This window comes from Ictidomys tridecemlineatus, chromosome 4 (genome assembly GCF_052094955.1).
Source record: "Ictidomys tridecemlineatus isolate mIctTri1 chromosome 4, mIctTri1.hap1, whole genome shotgun sequence".
Lineage (NCBI taxonomy): Eukaryota > Metazoa > Chordata > Mammalia > Rodentia > Sciuridae > Ictidomys > Ictidomys tridecemlineatus.
The window spans coordinates 177,185,649-177,200,577 of record NC_135480.1 but is presented as its reverse complement, the minus strand read 5'-3'; the positions used below and the strand labels follow the sequence as shown (position 1 = coordinate 177,200,577).

The 14,929-nt window shown below is 49.4% G+C and overlaps 2 protein-coding genes across 6 annotated transcripts in view; one reads left to right on the top strand and one right to left on the bottom strand.

Moving 5' to 3' along the window:
* Tmod1 (tropomodulin 1) overlaps positions 1-14,929 on the bottom strand; it is a 77,379-nt gene that overhangs the window by 16,792 nt on the left and 45,658 nt on the right. For all 5 annotated transcript variants that reach the window (XM_078047855.1, XM_005326305.5, XM_078047856.1 and 2 more), the window contains 4 exons: positions 11,522-11,611; positions 10,497-10,627; positions 8,525-8,632; positions 5,521-5,664 (listed from right to left, as the gene is read on the bottom strand). In XM_078047855.1, coding sequence (XP_077903981.1) covers positions 5,521-5,664; positions 8,525-8,632; positions 10,497-10,627; positions 11,522-11,611 — 473 coding nt within the window. The remainder of the gene's footprint in view (positions 1-5,520; positions 5,665-8,524; positions 8,633-10,496; positions 10,628-11,521; positions 11,612-14,929) is intronic.
* Tstd2 (thiosulfate sulfurtransferase like domain containing 2) overlaps positions 1-14,929 on the top strand; it is a 62,302-nt gene that overhangs the window by 42,195 nt on the left and 5,178 nt on the right. The window lies entirely within an intron of this gene.

The following is a 14,929-nucleotide window of genomic DNA, read 5'->3' as shown; positions in this document are numbered from 1 at the left end:
AGCACTTGCCTTGCACGCATGAGGCCCTGGGTTCAATCCTCAGCACCACACAAAAATAAATAAATAAAAATAAAGATATTGTATTCTTCTACTATATATATATATATATATCTCACTTTGTACATTTGATTGGCCAAATCCTCGTCATTTCTTTATAACTTACAACTGGAAATACCTGAAAATATAAAGAAAGTAGCTCTGGGAATTATCTTGTCCAACACCAGAGTTCTGAACCCTAGCTGTTATTAAACTTCTCTCCATCTCTGAGCTTCCAAGTTGTTCTGCTCTGCTTACACACTCCCAGGGAGTGGAGCTTATCACCCCTTTGAGACATCCTGCTCTGACCTTGTATAACTCTGCTGGTAAGAAAGGGCTTTCTGGCCAGACTCCTGTAGCACAAAGTAAGAGTGATTTTTACTATGGTGACTTAAAAATATGTCTGCACAATTCTTTGATAAGCTTTCCTTCAAAAGGTGGAGCCTAATTCCCCTGCCCTTAAGCAGAGGTTGTACTTAATGACTTCCTCCTAACAGAAAATGACAGAAGAGACTGTGTGACTTCCAAGGCTGGGTCATAAAGACGGTCGAAGCTTTCTTCTTTCTTTGTCTTGGATCACTTTCTCTGGGAGAAGTTAGGTGGCCAAGCTGCCCCTGAATTCCTGGCCCTTAGAAGCTATGACTTAATCCATGTTTCTTGTTTCAAGCCAGGACTTTGGGGCTGTGTCATTAAATTTTGGGATAATTTGTTACACAGCTATAGATAGCTGATACATTTACAAATAATGTTTAGTTAGGAGGAAAAAAAAGCCAAAACCAAATTATCTGATCTGGAAAAGCAAGAAAACATAACCCATTTCCTTTAGTTTCCCTTCAAAATGTTAAGCACAGCCTTCCTTGTCAGATATTGAAAGGAGAAGTGGGAAACCTGGCTAATATCCCCTAAGCCTTACACATTTTCTCATTTGAGAGTCATGCCTTCAGGCTTGGTCTGTTCTGAGGACGTCTTCTGAAGGGCAGCTGGGTTGGGAGTTAGGAGGGTGAATCAGGAAGGACATAGAAACACCACTTGGCTATGAGTTGGGCGGGGAGTCTGATCCCTGGGGGCTGACAGGGTCTCTCTTGTCCATAAATGCAGCCAGGATACCCCTGATCTGTGACCTCAGGCAAGTCCCATCCCTTCTCAGGGCCTCAGTTTCCCTACCTGTAGAAGGAGGTGGGCTGGACATTTTCTCAGTGTTCTTTGGCCCTAGCTCAGTCCCTTCCTACCCTCTCCGGGTGTCAGGGCAACATCGCCAGTTGGAGATGCGGTTGAGTCAACAAACAGCCTCGGAATCCAAGTTCCCCATTTCTGTGAGCCAGCCTGCCGGGCTGCATGTCACCCTGGGTGGAACTCCCCAAGTTCCTTTCTTTGGCCGTATAAGGAAAAAGGACACAGTCTCAGGTTACAAGCACAAGGACTGAGGCAAAAGCTCTGGCCTCTGAGGACCTCAGTGACTAACCGAGAATGAGGAATAAATCAGAGGCCACTCAACACCTTCTCTTTGTCCTACTTCTTGCTCACCCCAGTCCAGGACTGAGGCACCTGAGGGGAGCCGGCTTTGCCCAGGCCTGGGAGACATTTTCTGGGAGACTTAGGGTAAGAGGGGGCACTGAGGCCTGGGAGACCAGAAGGGGTTATGGCTGCCAAGATGGGGGGCCTGGCTAACACCGGGGCTGCTGGGGGACAAGAGGGAATAGGTGGAAGTGGATCTCAGGAGGGGTTCTGGGGACCCAGGCCCAGGGGAGGGCTGCCTGGCACAGTTGCCTCAGATACCCATTGTGAGCATTAAATGAGATGATGGATACAAAGCGCTCAGTATGGCTCCCAAGAGCTTACGCAGTGCCTGCTCGGTAAATTAACCCTTAGAATAATGTCTGAACTCCCTAGATCACCTAGAATGATTTTAAAAGCTACCAGAATTCATCTCCTTAGAAGTAGATTCTTATTATTCTCATTTTCCAAGGCGGGAAACTGAGGCTCAGGGAAGCAAATGTTCTTGCAATCAGGGTGTTCAGCTGGGGTGAGGGCAATGGTCAGTCAGCACTGGCTCTGTCTTGGGCTCTAGGGGGACAGCAGTGTCAGGCAAGATGGGCAGTTCAATGACAGGAGGCCAGTGCTCCTGTAGCTGAGGGCTAACTTTCTGCCTGGAAGTCAGGTTTCAGCTGACTCTGGGAAGACCCTGCCTCCTGCCTGGCCCGGCCTGGAGTCACATGAGCATTCATGCCCAGGGCCTGGTCTGGGGCCTCTGCCAAGTCCGCTGCATGCCTTTGTTCCATCCCTCTGGCCCTCCTGCCTCACAGAGCAGAGTCAGCAGTGATCAGGGAGGGGGCAGGAAGGGTAGAGAGGGGGAGGGCTGGGACGCTTGACAGAGAGATGCCAGGTGTCCCAAGCAAGGAGTTCATCCTGCAGGGCTGCTGCTGGCCTATGTGGCCTCTTCATATGAATTAGAAAAAAAAAAAAAAAAAAGTGCCCTCTCTGGATAAACAAAGCCCTAGACCGGGGCACCAGCTTGGAGAGTGGGTTGTGCACTGTGTTTCGCTCTTCCCGCCACCTCATTATGCAGTGAACAATCCACACAGCCACCCAGGGCGACCTTGCTTACCAAGCACCCCCACAGGACCAGGACCTGGGCTGAGCACTGGGATATGGAGATAGCTCAGACATAGCTCAGCTTCTGAGAGTTTACAGGGAAGCTGAGGTGCTAGCGGGACACAGAGGAGGAGCACCAGAGCAGAGGCTCAGAGGAAATATGAAGGCTGAGAGAAGGTGGCAGTGCTCCATTACCCTGCTAGGTGGTGTCCAGCAGGGTGATTTCAAGGTACCAACATGCCCTGTGCCATCATGAACTGGAGACTTGCTTGTTAGTCCTGGCCAGCTGATTCCAGCTGCTCTAGAACATCACTTGGGCAAAGGAGAGGTTTTAGCTGAAGCCGAGGAAGACGGGTCAGAGAACATTCCAGGAGGCAGGAACAGAAGTGGGAGCAAGTTGCAAAGAGCTTGGAAAAAAAGGGCTCTGACTGGGAAGAGGTGGACAAAGACTTCTAGAAACTGGCAAGGTTTAGTTCTTGGCCTGGATAGAGTTCACACAGTTGTTAGGATTTGTTAAGCGGTGTATTTATGTTTTATGCACTTTCTGTCTGTTTGCAACACTTTATAATAAAAAAGTTTAAAGTACTGATAATCTCCCTAATCTTACTTGGGAATAACAACTGTTAATAATTTTGTGATATTTCCTTCCAATCTTTTTCCTATGTATCCATTTACACAACATCCATTCAAAAGTTTCTTGTAGAAAAGAAAGAAAAGCCGGGTGTGGTGGTACATGCCTGTAATCCCAGGGGCTCTGGAGGCTGAGGCAGGAGGATTGCAAGTTTAAAGCCAGCCTCAGCAAAAGTGAGGTGCTAAGCAACTCAGTGAGATCCTGTCTCTAAATAAAATAATAGGGCTGAGGACATGGCTCAGTGGTCGAGTGCTCCTAAATTCAATCCCTGGTACCAAAAACAAAACAAAACAAAAACAAAAACAAGGGCAGGGGATGTGGCTCAAGCGGTAGCGTGCTCGCCTGGCATGCGTGCGGCCCGGGTTTGATCCTCAGCACCACATACCAACAAAGATGTTGTGTCTGCCAAGAACTAAAAAATAAATATGAAAAATTCTCTCTCTCTCCCTCCTCTCTCACTCTCTCTTAAAAAAGAGAGAGAGAGAGAGAGAGAGAGAGAAAGAAAAAAAAAAAGAAAAAGTAAAAAACTCTGAGTTCCCTGTTTATAAAAAAGCATTTTAATGTTGGAAGCCAGGTGTGGCAGTGAATAAAGTGTGATTTTGGAGTTAGAGAGGCCTGGGTTCAAATCCTGACTAAGACCCTGAGGAAGTTGCTTGTCTAACCCTCTCTGAGCAGTTTTCTTCAGACTGGGGTTGGTAATACACACATCCTGCAGGGCTGTGAAGATCATAGACAGTGGATGCTGTCCGCAGCAGACCCTCAACCATGTACAAGCTACTGTTACATTCGACTTTTGTTATTAACCTCCTCTTAGAAAGTCAGGATCGTAAGAATTGCCAAAAGATAAATGACGGAACCACAGTCATTTATCTTTTGGCAATAGAAACAGTAACTTTATAAAGCAAACTAGGATCTGCCTAGGGAGTAATTTGAATGGTGAAGACAATCAAAAGCCCCACTGGCAAAGGAACTGAACAGGCACTTCACAGAAGAAGAAATACGATCAGTCAACAAATATATGAAAAAATGTTCAACATCTCTAGCAATTAGAGAAAGGCAAGTTAAAACCACACTGAGATTCCATGTCCCTCCAGTCAGAATGGCAATTATGAACAATATAAGCAACAATAAATGTTGGCAAGGATGTGGGGGAAAGGTGCATTTATACATTGCTGGTGGGACTGCAAATTGGTGCAAACCTCTGGGAAGCAGTATGAAGATACCTCAGAAAACTTGGAATGATTCCATCAGTTGGCCCAGTTATCCCACTCTTCATCTTATACCCAAAGGACTTAATATCAGAATACTACAGTGAACCAGCCACATCAATGTTTATAGCAGCTCGATTCACGATAGCTAAGCTATGGAACCAACCTGGATGCCTTTCAACAGATGAATGGATAAAGAAATGACATATACACACAATGGAGTATTACTCAGCCTTAAAGAAGAATGAAACTATGGCATTTGCAATTGGAGATAGATGCAATTGGAGACTATTATACTAAGTGAAATAAGCCAATCTCCAAAACCAAAGGTCAAATGTTCTCTCATGGGGGCGTGGCCTGACGGGGGGGGGCAGGGGGGGAGATTCACTGGATTGGGAGGGGAATGGAGGGAAGGGAGGGGGATGGGAATGGGGAAGACAATAGAATGAATCAGACATAACTTTCCAGTGCTCATATATGAATACACCACCAGTGTAACTCTATATCATGCACAAGAATGGTTACAAGAATGGGAAGTTATATTCCATGTATATATGATATTCAAAATACATTCTACTGTTATGTATATCTAAAAGAACAAAGAAAAAGAAGAAAAAAAGCCCCACTGGGTGGGAGGGGTGACTCAAGAAAGCAGGGATGTTTAATCTAGTGGTTTATGAGATCTGTGATCAGATGGCCTGGGGGCAGCAGAGAACAGAACTAAATCCAACAACGGGGCATGGAAAGGCAGCCAGCTGGTCTGAGTCTAAGGAAGGACCTTCTCGAAGCCTAAGAGTGAAGGGCGAGGGTGGTAAGGAATGAGCTCCCCATCGAGAAGAGGTTACGAGGAGAAGCTGGCTGAGCACGTGGTAGAAATAATGGGCGAGAAGATTCCCAGGGTGGAGGACGTGGACCAGTGGACTGTGGAGTCCCCACAGCTGGGCCCTGGAGCTTCCATAATCAATGTCACCTGCTCCACGCAGCTGCAGGCTGACTAATGCAGATCGGCGAGGGGCGCTTACTGAAGGGCACGGGGACACCTGCCCGTCTTACCTGGTTATCGATTTTCAGCTCCACCAGAGAAGTGTTGTGTGGAAGGGCTTCCACCAGGCGCAGGATCCCAGCTCCGGAGATGAAGTTGGATTCCACATTCAGCGTCTTCAAGACCTTGTTCACCTTCAGCATCTCAGCAAGGGCCTTGACCACAGGAGGAAAGCAGGGACACCTGTGAATCACCCCAGTAGGCTGGAGCCCCTCGTGGGTGGATCCACAAATTCCACGGGGTGCAGGCCAGATGATCTGTGGAACTTCCTTCACCTACACGACTCTGAAGGGGTCTCTCCTCCCCTGCAACCATCCCTGGCTTCCGATCGCCACTTCCAAACATCCCTGTTTTCTTCAGTCGCCCCCCTCACCCAGTGGGGCTTTTTTTCTTTGTTCTTTTCAGATACACATGACAGTAGAGTGAATTTGACATATCACACATACATGGAGTGTAACTTCCCATTCTACTAGCTCTACATGCTGTGGAGTCACATCTACGCCGTCTCCACAGCCTGCCTCTCCTCCTCTGCCCTCTTCCAGCAGAGCCACCCACAGACCCGCATGCTCAGTGCTTTCCCACTGATTTCCCTCACCTGCCATCGCTGCCTCCGGAATGTTCTTTCTGCTTCACTCGCTCAAACCCTGCCTGTCCTTCAAGGCCATTCTCAACGCCCCTTTCGGTAAGAGCTTTTGCTGGCTCTCAGCGAGCTCAGTGCCCTCTTGATTTACCCACAACTCCCTCATGGAACTTGTGCCCCTAGGTTCATAGTTGTTTCTATCCTCGTGTGTCTCTGCCATCAGACTCTTGGGCTGAAAACGCGCCCCAGTGTCCCATGGTGCCCACAGTGCCCATGAAGAGCCCAGCACATAGTAGGGCTTCAGGCAACATTCGCTGGGTGACCACTGCAGGCTCAGCCTCCCCTGTGTGCTCTCGGCTTCTCCTCTATTGCTCTGTTGAAAAGAGCCACTGTTTTCTCCGAGCACCAGGGAGCAGAAGAGGAAGGCTGGGAAAGCACCCCATGAGGCAGGAGCAGGGCCAGCTGGAGGAGGGCTCAGGTGGCCCTCAGCACGTTTCAGAGAGATCCAGCCAGGGTTGTAGATGGCAATCGGAGCCTCTGAAGGAAATGAGGTAATTAGCAGTTGGTGGAAACGATGTGTCATGGGGGAAAGAAGACACCAACAGCTGAGAGGCCTGGGACACAGTGATCAGTGGGCCCTGAAGGGACACTCGGAGCCAGGAACGCCTGCTGTGTGGCATTGTCCCTGCAGAGGCTCAGCTCCCAGCACATCTTCCATGCTAAAATCATCCCCTTCCTGCCCATGGCACTTCAGTGTGTCCCCAGGATGGGGTGGTGGCTTTCTCTGTGACACTTTAGTTGTGTCCCCAGGATGGGGTGGTGGCTTTCTCTATGACACTTTAGAGTGTCCCCAGGATGGGGTGGTGGCTTTCTCTATGACATTTTAGTGTGTCCCCAGGATGGGGTGGTGGCTTTCTCTGTGATACTCTAGTGTGTCCCCAGGATGGGGTGGTGGCTTTCTCTATGACACTTTAGTGTGTCCCCAGGATGGGGTGGTGGCTTTCTCTATGACCATGCCTGTTTTCTGAAGAGGCTAGCTCTTCCAGAGGGGCCCTATCTATGTCCTTATAGCAGCCCCTGCTCCCCAGAAAGACCTGGCCTGGCCTAATCACCAAAGTAATTAGCTGCACTAGGCTGGGGGGCCAGACCTTGGGCTGAGTAGGTCTTGGAGGCTGTCATGTCATTTATTAACCCCTTGCATGTTGGATCACAGTGAAGGGCACAGGGGAAGAGCGAGGGCAGGCAGCAGGGCACGTACAGGGCTCTGGATTCCTGGCTTAGCCACTGGCACGGGGCATTTCAGAATTCGACAATGGGTCTGCAGGTACAGACAAGCTGATATCAGCTGTCGGTCTGGCACAAAGTCTGTGCCCAAAAAACACTTGTGGCATTGAGGTGAGTGCCAGCATGGACATGCCTGGTTTCTGATCCATGCCCTAGTAGTGTAAGGTGCGTGTGGCTTTGCCAGCTGTGTCACCATAGACAAACTCAGGACCCACTGAACTCAGAGGTCATCAGTCCAGAGGTTCTTCCTGGCAGCCATGGATGCTGTGAGCTCTTTTTATCATTTCAAAAATAGCGAAGAAAATTGTCCCTCCTCTTTTTAACAATCAGAAGAGAACTTATTGCAACTAAATGGATTAAGCTGATTCCTGCACTTTTTACCTGCTACTGGTGTTACACTGTGCTGTTATCTTTTAGTTGCCTGCGTGGCCAAATGGACCCGAATGTACATGAAATGGGAGCTGAGGGGCTGGAGGGAGAGCTCAGTTGGTAGAGTGCTTGCCTTGCATGCACAAGGCCCTTAATCCCTAGCACCACCAAAAAAAAAAAAAAAAAAAAAGGAGCTGAGACCGGTCACAGTTGAATTCCCAAAGCCTAATTCTAAGCTAAGTACATCGAGGCTCTCAGGAAATGTGCATCAGATATTTTTTAAATTAATGGTTATTTTCCAATATATATAATTTAATCAGCAATATCTTTCAGGACAAGTGGGAAAATAAAGTTGGTCATTGGGACCCGCTGATGAAGACAATGAGTTTAGGAATGAGAAGCAGGTCCATTGAGGGCAGAGCCTTGCCCCAAATGTGAAGTACTGAGTGGACAGATCTGGCTTTATGGGTCCGTGACTTCATTTGAGTCTCATGTCTGCCTCTCGTTCATTCTGTGACTTGGACAAAGCAAGCTGCTTGACCTCTCTGCACTCTAGTTTTTCAGGTGTGGAGTGGGGAGGCCCACACCTCTGAGAGCAGGGGGGTCGTGAGGATTGGCTGGGGTGATGACAGGTAGTACTGGGCAACGGTGGTCCCACTCGTGTCCCCTTCTGGCTCCTAGTGCCATTCTTTCACCTGGATACAGATGGTCCTGAGGCCACAAGCGTAACCCTCATCTCAGACCCCCCCAAATTCAATGAAGCAGAATGAAGAGGTACATACAAAAGCCACAGGGTCATTGCTCCGGGTCCCCACGATGCTGAACTTCTTCACATAGGAGTTTTCTTTCAGGGCTTCTGCGTACGCCTTGAGGGTAGGTATAGGGATATTCTGCAGAGAGAAAGGCAGCAGAGGGTGACCAGCAGTCTCCACCTGGGACAGGTGGGTAGGCACCTGGGGCAGTCACCCTCTGACATAAGCAGCCTGGATCCTAGTCCCAACATGTCTCTAGCCAGAAGGCTAAATGGATTTTGTCCCAGAAGGCAAAGATTTGGGGAGAAATTTTTGGCACATAAATTGAGAAAATCACCTCTGAATTTTCAGACAGGACCCACAACTCTCCTCTGTGCATGTGAAAGTCAGAGAAGAAGCTAAAATCAAGACACAGAGAGAGACAGAGCAGCATTGCATTGTGCAGTGGGGAGGGGCAGGGCTGAGCCTGGTCTATGCCTTAGCCCCTGGCAGTGTGTCTGACTCTCTGTGTGACTTTGGGGAACTTCCTTCCCCTCTCTGGGCCTATTTCTAGAAATCAGAAGTGGGGGCTGCACTAGATGCTCTGTCAGAGACATCTACACAGAAGGTTTAGCTCTGGTGGTACATTGGCGATTTCTAGGGAGCATTTATAAATTGCTAATAACAGAGCCTATCCCAAACAAATAAAATCAGAATCTGGGCATTTTTGTGTGTATGTGTGTTTGTGTGTGTGTAATACTGGGGGTTTAACCCAGAGGTGCTCTACCACTGTGCCACACCCCCAGCCCTTTTATTTTGAGATAGGCTCTCTGTTAGTTGCTGAGGCTGGCCTTGAACTTGGGATCCTCTTGCCTCAGGCTCGGAAATTTCTAGGATGACAGGCATGCACCACTGCGCCTAGCTGGTACATATATTTTTAATGTCCGCAGGTGAAAACCACAGACGAAACTGTGTCATGAGGCAGTTGGACCAGATCAGGGAAACTGAGGCCTGGAGGGAGTCTGAGCCCTTAGCAGAGGCCTCCCAGGGAGCTCTGCCACTCAGCCTCTCTCAAGTGGCATTTGCTGCCAGATTGCAGGACTCTGAGTTGTGCCAATGTCCCTTTGGGACACCTGCACACAACTGAGGCAGAGTGCCTGGCTGTATTTTTATTGAGCTCTCATTTCAGAGTGAGTGTCACTTAAGCTCCCAAGGGAGCAGAGTGGGGAGCCAGGTGGAGGAGAACACTGGGGCCCAGGTTTCCAATCTGATTGTGCCCGGGGGCTGGCCGACACTGGAAAGTGGAGAAGGAACGAAAGAGGACCCTGGAGCGGGGTCTGGCTTCTTGTCTTACCCCCACCTCCCCAAACTAATCCTGCTGGCCTGGGGCTGAGCAGGTGGGTGGGCAGCTGTGCCCGCATCGGCATTCCTCCTACAGCCTTTTCCAGGGTGGGGCTCCTGGTCCACCTGTCCCTCCTCTGCCCTGATGGCCACCCGGGGAGAGGTCCACAAAGATGAGGGCAAACAGCTCAGCTATTTCCTTGGACACTGGACCAACAGCTCCTTTCTGTGGCTGTAGAACGAGGCTGGAGGGAGTCTGAACATGAGCCAGCAGGAGGTAGGAGTGATGGCTGTGGGCAGGGCCTGCCCAGGGCTTGACAGGCCCATGAACCTTGTGGGCCCTGGACTCTGCCAGCCTCGAGATCATGTGCTAAAGCGTGTGTCTGACTCAATGTTTGTATCTCAGAAAATCTCTACATTTTGAAAAACATGGCAGGTTTCCAGATGGAAGCTGGGTTGACCCACGGTGAACATCTGGGCCTGATGTGCTCAGAAAGAAACCAGGACCGTGGGATGCACTTGTTTACACTGTTCCCGCCCCTTAGATGCTCCCATCTGTGACATCTGCCATCTGATTCAGAAACATCCAGAGTCTAAACAGGCCTAGACTGTTGGTATCTAGGTGACGTGGACAACCCCCACCCCACGCACACACAGGTGAAGTGAAAGAAAGGAACTTTACCCGGATGTTATTGAGGTTGACCTCTTCAAGTTCCGGGTCGTTGTTCTTTATCCTCTCCAGTGTTTCCTCCACGTCTGTCGAGTTCGGTTCTTCGTCAGGCACAGGCTTGTACTGTGTAGGTTTAATCACACCTAGAGTGACCAGCGAGAGGGAGGTGGCTCACAGGAAGACGGGGACGACTTTCTTTCAACACAAGGACACCCTGAAAGGGAGCATCAGCAGTTTGGGGGCTTGGGGAGCCTGTACGTCATGGGTGCCAGAAGGAGCCCAGTGAAGGAGCCAGGAGACTGGGGCTCTGGCTTTGACTTTCTGAAAGAACTGGGTGAACCTCTCAAACTCTGACCCTCCAGCCCTCCTCCATAAGTAGGGATAGTCCTCGCCATGCTCATCTCAGTGGACTCTGGTGAGGACACGATGAAGCCTGGGAAGAAAGGAAATGCCTACATCTTCCCAAAGGAAGGGTTCTTGTTTTTCTGGCACCTTTATTTCCCTTTGGGTCCAAATGTCAGCTTGGAACAGTGAGGTGGAGTAATTAAGACAATGGGATATGGTCCCAGGAAAGGACAAAGGGATCAGTGGAACAGATCCGCTTGGGTATGTGGAGACTGATGATAAAAGCAAGACCTCACACCAGTGGGGAGAGGATAAATGTCACCACTGATGTGATATAATTAGATATTCATTCAAAAAATGAAAGTTTAATCCCATCCCACACACAAAATGTGAACTCCAGGTGGATTAAGAAGTTGAACATAAGAAGTAAATCTCCAAATGCTGAGAAGAAAATGTAGGAGAATACTTTATGACATTTTCTGTAAACAAAACAGAAAACTCCAGGACATTCAAAGGACAAGATGAACAGTTTTGGCTACACAAGATTTTAGAACTTCTGCAAAGAGTCAGTGCATCAGTGAGCAGAGGAGGCAAGATGCAGGAGGACTCATCTCCTCCAAGGTGCCCTCTGTGAGGGGGTAAGGGGGCCAGGCGAGGGGCACAGCCACCAGGAGTCAGGGCCATGTACTCACTGTTGAGTCCCTCCTTGTTCACAATGGAGCTGCTGCCCAGGGCTTGGTAGTACTGTTGGTTGCTCATAAGCGTGTGCATGCCCAGGATAGCTGTGGGGACAGAGGAAGTTCTCTGACTCTGTTCCTGCAGACAGAGATACCTCCCTTGAACCCACCTTCCCCACCCCAGGAACTTAGTTCACAGAAATGGCTAGAAACACTTGTGCAAAAAATGTTAAAATGTAATGTTATCTTTACTCTCACCTCCATGTGAGTGACTCTCAGATCACCATCCTTCCCAGACTTCTCTGACCACTGCCTTCAGATTTCCCAGGTCCCCCTAAGCTCCTACTGGCATGCCCCACCCAATTTGACCTAATAGAAGGAAACCTTCTCAGCCTCTCCATCTTCCTATGGATCTCTCTCCAACTTGCCATCTGACCTCTCCCTTGTGCAACACCTCAGCCACGTGGCTCCCCCTCCCCCAAGCCCATTCCACCCCCCAGGCCTTGGTTGTCTCACCTCCCAAGCCATCTCCTCTGTCCTGGTTGAGGCCCTATCTTTCGTGGTTGTACAGATGGTACCCGACTTACAAAGGTTCAATTTATGATTTTTGAATTTACAATGGAATGAAAGAAACATGCATCAAGTAGAAAACAGACTTTGAATTTTGAATTTTTCCCAGGCTAGCCATACTTGGGAGGACACTCTTTCAAGAAGCTGGGCAGTGGCAGTGAGCCCCAGCTCCCACAATCACAAGGGAAAACAACCAAGATTCTCCGGGGTGCTGTATCGTGATGCCTGGAAGGCCGGTATTAAGTAAAGATAACATTACATTTTAACATTTTTGATGTAGCCTGTTTCAACATATAGTAGGGTTATCAGGATGCCCCCCATCTTTCATTCAGAAGCATCTGTATTGTCACAGCTGTGGCACAATGGTTGTCCTATCCTTCTGACCCTCTCCCTCCCAACATTCAGCACAGAGCAGCCAGAAAGATCTTTCTGGAAATGCCAGTGGGACCTCATCACTCCCGTGCTCGGCCATTCTTCCACCCAATCACTGTTCAGCATTTATTGAACACCTGCTGAGGGCCCGGCTGGGGAAGAGGGCAGGGAGAATAGCAGGGTCAGGGTCTCTGCTCATGTAGTTGATGGTCAGATGGGGGAAAGGACACCAAGTGAGTGTCCACACCGTTCAAACACATAAGCATGGGGTGTGACAAGTGTTGGAAAGTTCAGCGTGTTTGGGAAGAACATCAAAGGGGGCTTGGGCAGGGAAGGGTGACTGTGTCGGCCAAGTGGAGAGAAGGGAGACAGGGATGGAGGATGGGAAAGGCCGAGGCAGGCCAGTGGGGCTAGAGGGTAAAGGAGGTGAGAGGAGAGGGCCAGAAGTGGGACCTGCGGTGGTCAAAACAAGGGCTGCAACACCACGGGCTCTGGGCCAGGGAAGGTGCCTTAGATCAGTGATTGTCAAGCTGGTTGCAGGGTGCAAGGCTAGGGACTCTTTAGAAACTCCCAAGGCCCAGGCCCACCCTGGACCTGTTAAACTAAACTCTCTGGGGGGATGGGGCCCAGGCATCTGCAACATTTTTAAAGCTTTCCAGAAGGTTCAAGGTACAGCAGAGGTTGAGAACAATCGTCTGACACTAATCTGTACAACCACCCTCTAGAGAAGAATTACTTCACAAGGGCAAGGCCGCATCTTACAAGGTCTTCTGGGTTGAGATGAGGAGTTTAGATGTCTTTTCCTGGTGTGAACGGGGAGGCCAGTGAAGCCTTGAGCAGGGCATGAGCTGGTCTATGGAGGGAGTGATGGATGTGAGTTCGGTGTGCAGCTGTCCATGGAAGGACAGTAGCTTGTGATGGCCAAGTCCAAACACCAGCCCCCCTGGCTGGCTCTGCCTCAACAGCTCGTTGCTTACCCGCTGCACTGTTCATCACCTCTCAGTAGCTTCTCCTGCCTTTGCCAACACTGTCCCTTCTGCTGGTGATTCTCCACACCAAGAGAAATTGGGATTTCAGATAGACAAGGAATGATCTCTTAGTGTTATAAGTATGTTCCATTCAATATTTGGGATATACTCATATTAAAAAGTTATTTATTGTTTATCTGACATTCAAATTCAATGGACATCTGTATTTTATTCAACCTCTCTATCTCCCCCTCTCCTTGAAGACTTGGGGTAACTTTCCTCTTCCAGGGAGTTTTCTGGGATTCTTCCCTCTCCTTCTGTCATTCTCCCAATGCCTGGTGTCCTTATTACACCACAGATGACCCACTGTGAGAGATATCCAAGTACATTCATGCTCTTCTGCTGGATTGTGGGCTTCCAGAGGTCAGGGAAGAACATTCTTTGTCTCTCTAGCATCCCTCCCAGAAATAGTAGGTATTTGGTAAACATTTGGTGATGGTATTTTTTTTTTAAATCCAAAACCCATTTCATTAGATATGGTTTCCAGTTAAAGAGGTAACATGAGAGCCCTTGATGAAGAGCCAGGAGACTCTAGTTCCAGCCCTGATTATGCCCTTGGAGTGACCTTGGGAAAGTCCTCCTCCCTCTGGGCTTCAGTCTCCTCAGCCAAACCAGGGGGTAGTAGAAGACCAGTCCTCCTCAATCATGGCCTCACTTGCAAATCACCTAGCAGGCTTTCAGACAACAGCAATGCCTAGCTTCACCCTGGACAGACAATACAAATCTCTGGAGAGAGATTTTTTTAACCTCCTTGGGTGATTCTGATGCCCCCGGGGAGCCAAGAACCACAACACGAAATGATCTGAGAGTCCCTTCTGCTCCTCACATCCTAAAATTATCCTTGCCTGTTCATCACTGAGGAGCACCCATAGGGAGAGAGGCAGCTGCAGTTTTTCGAGCTCTCCAGGTTTTAATTTAGGCTGCATCTCCGTGGGCAGCAGGAGCTGAGGCCTGAGTCAGCGGCAGGTGAGTCACATCACCACGAGGCACCCCCTGGAGCTGGCGCTCAGGGCTCCCACACAGCAGCAGCTCATGGTGTTCTGGGCTGCGACTGTTTTCAGGTTGGAAACACCGTTTGCAAAGGTTATGGGGAATCCTGTGAAAGATGCAACCTCACATGGTGCCTGCTCTCACCCTGGACATAGACAGAGGTGGAGAATGGAAAGAGTATGTGGAGCTCAGTTGCCAGCTTCCTGGGATGGTCTAGAGAGGGGTGCAGAGGCAGGGAAGTTGCAGGGGACTAAGCGGCCTGGGTTTCAGCCTGGGCCTTGGTCCTAATTTCCTGGGTAACCCTGGACAGGTTGCTTCCCCTTTGGGACTCAGTTTTCTCATCTGTAAAGTGGAGGTGTGTAAGTGCTAAACACCTACCTTCCCGTGGGCCTCAGTCAACAGCCATACAACACTTCCCCTTGGTTTCTCCTGTTTTGATTGTTCACAATAAACATCCAGGCAG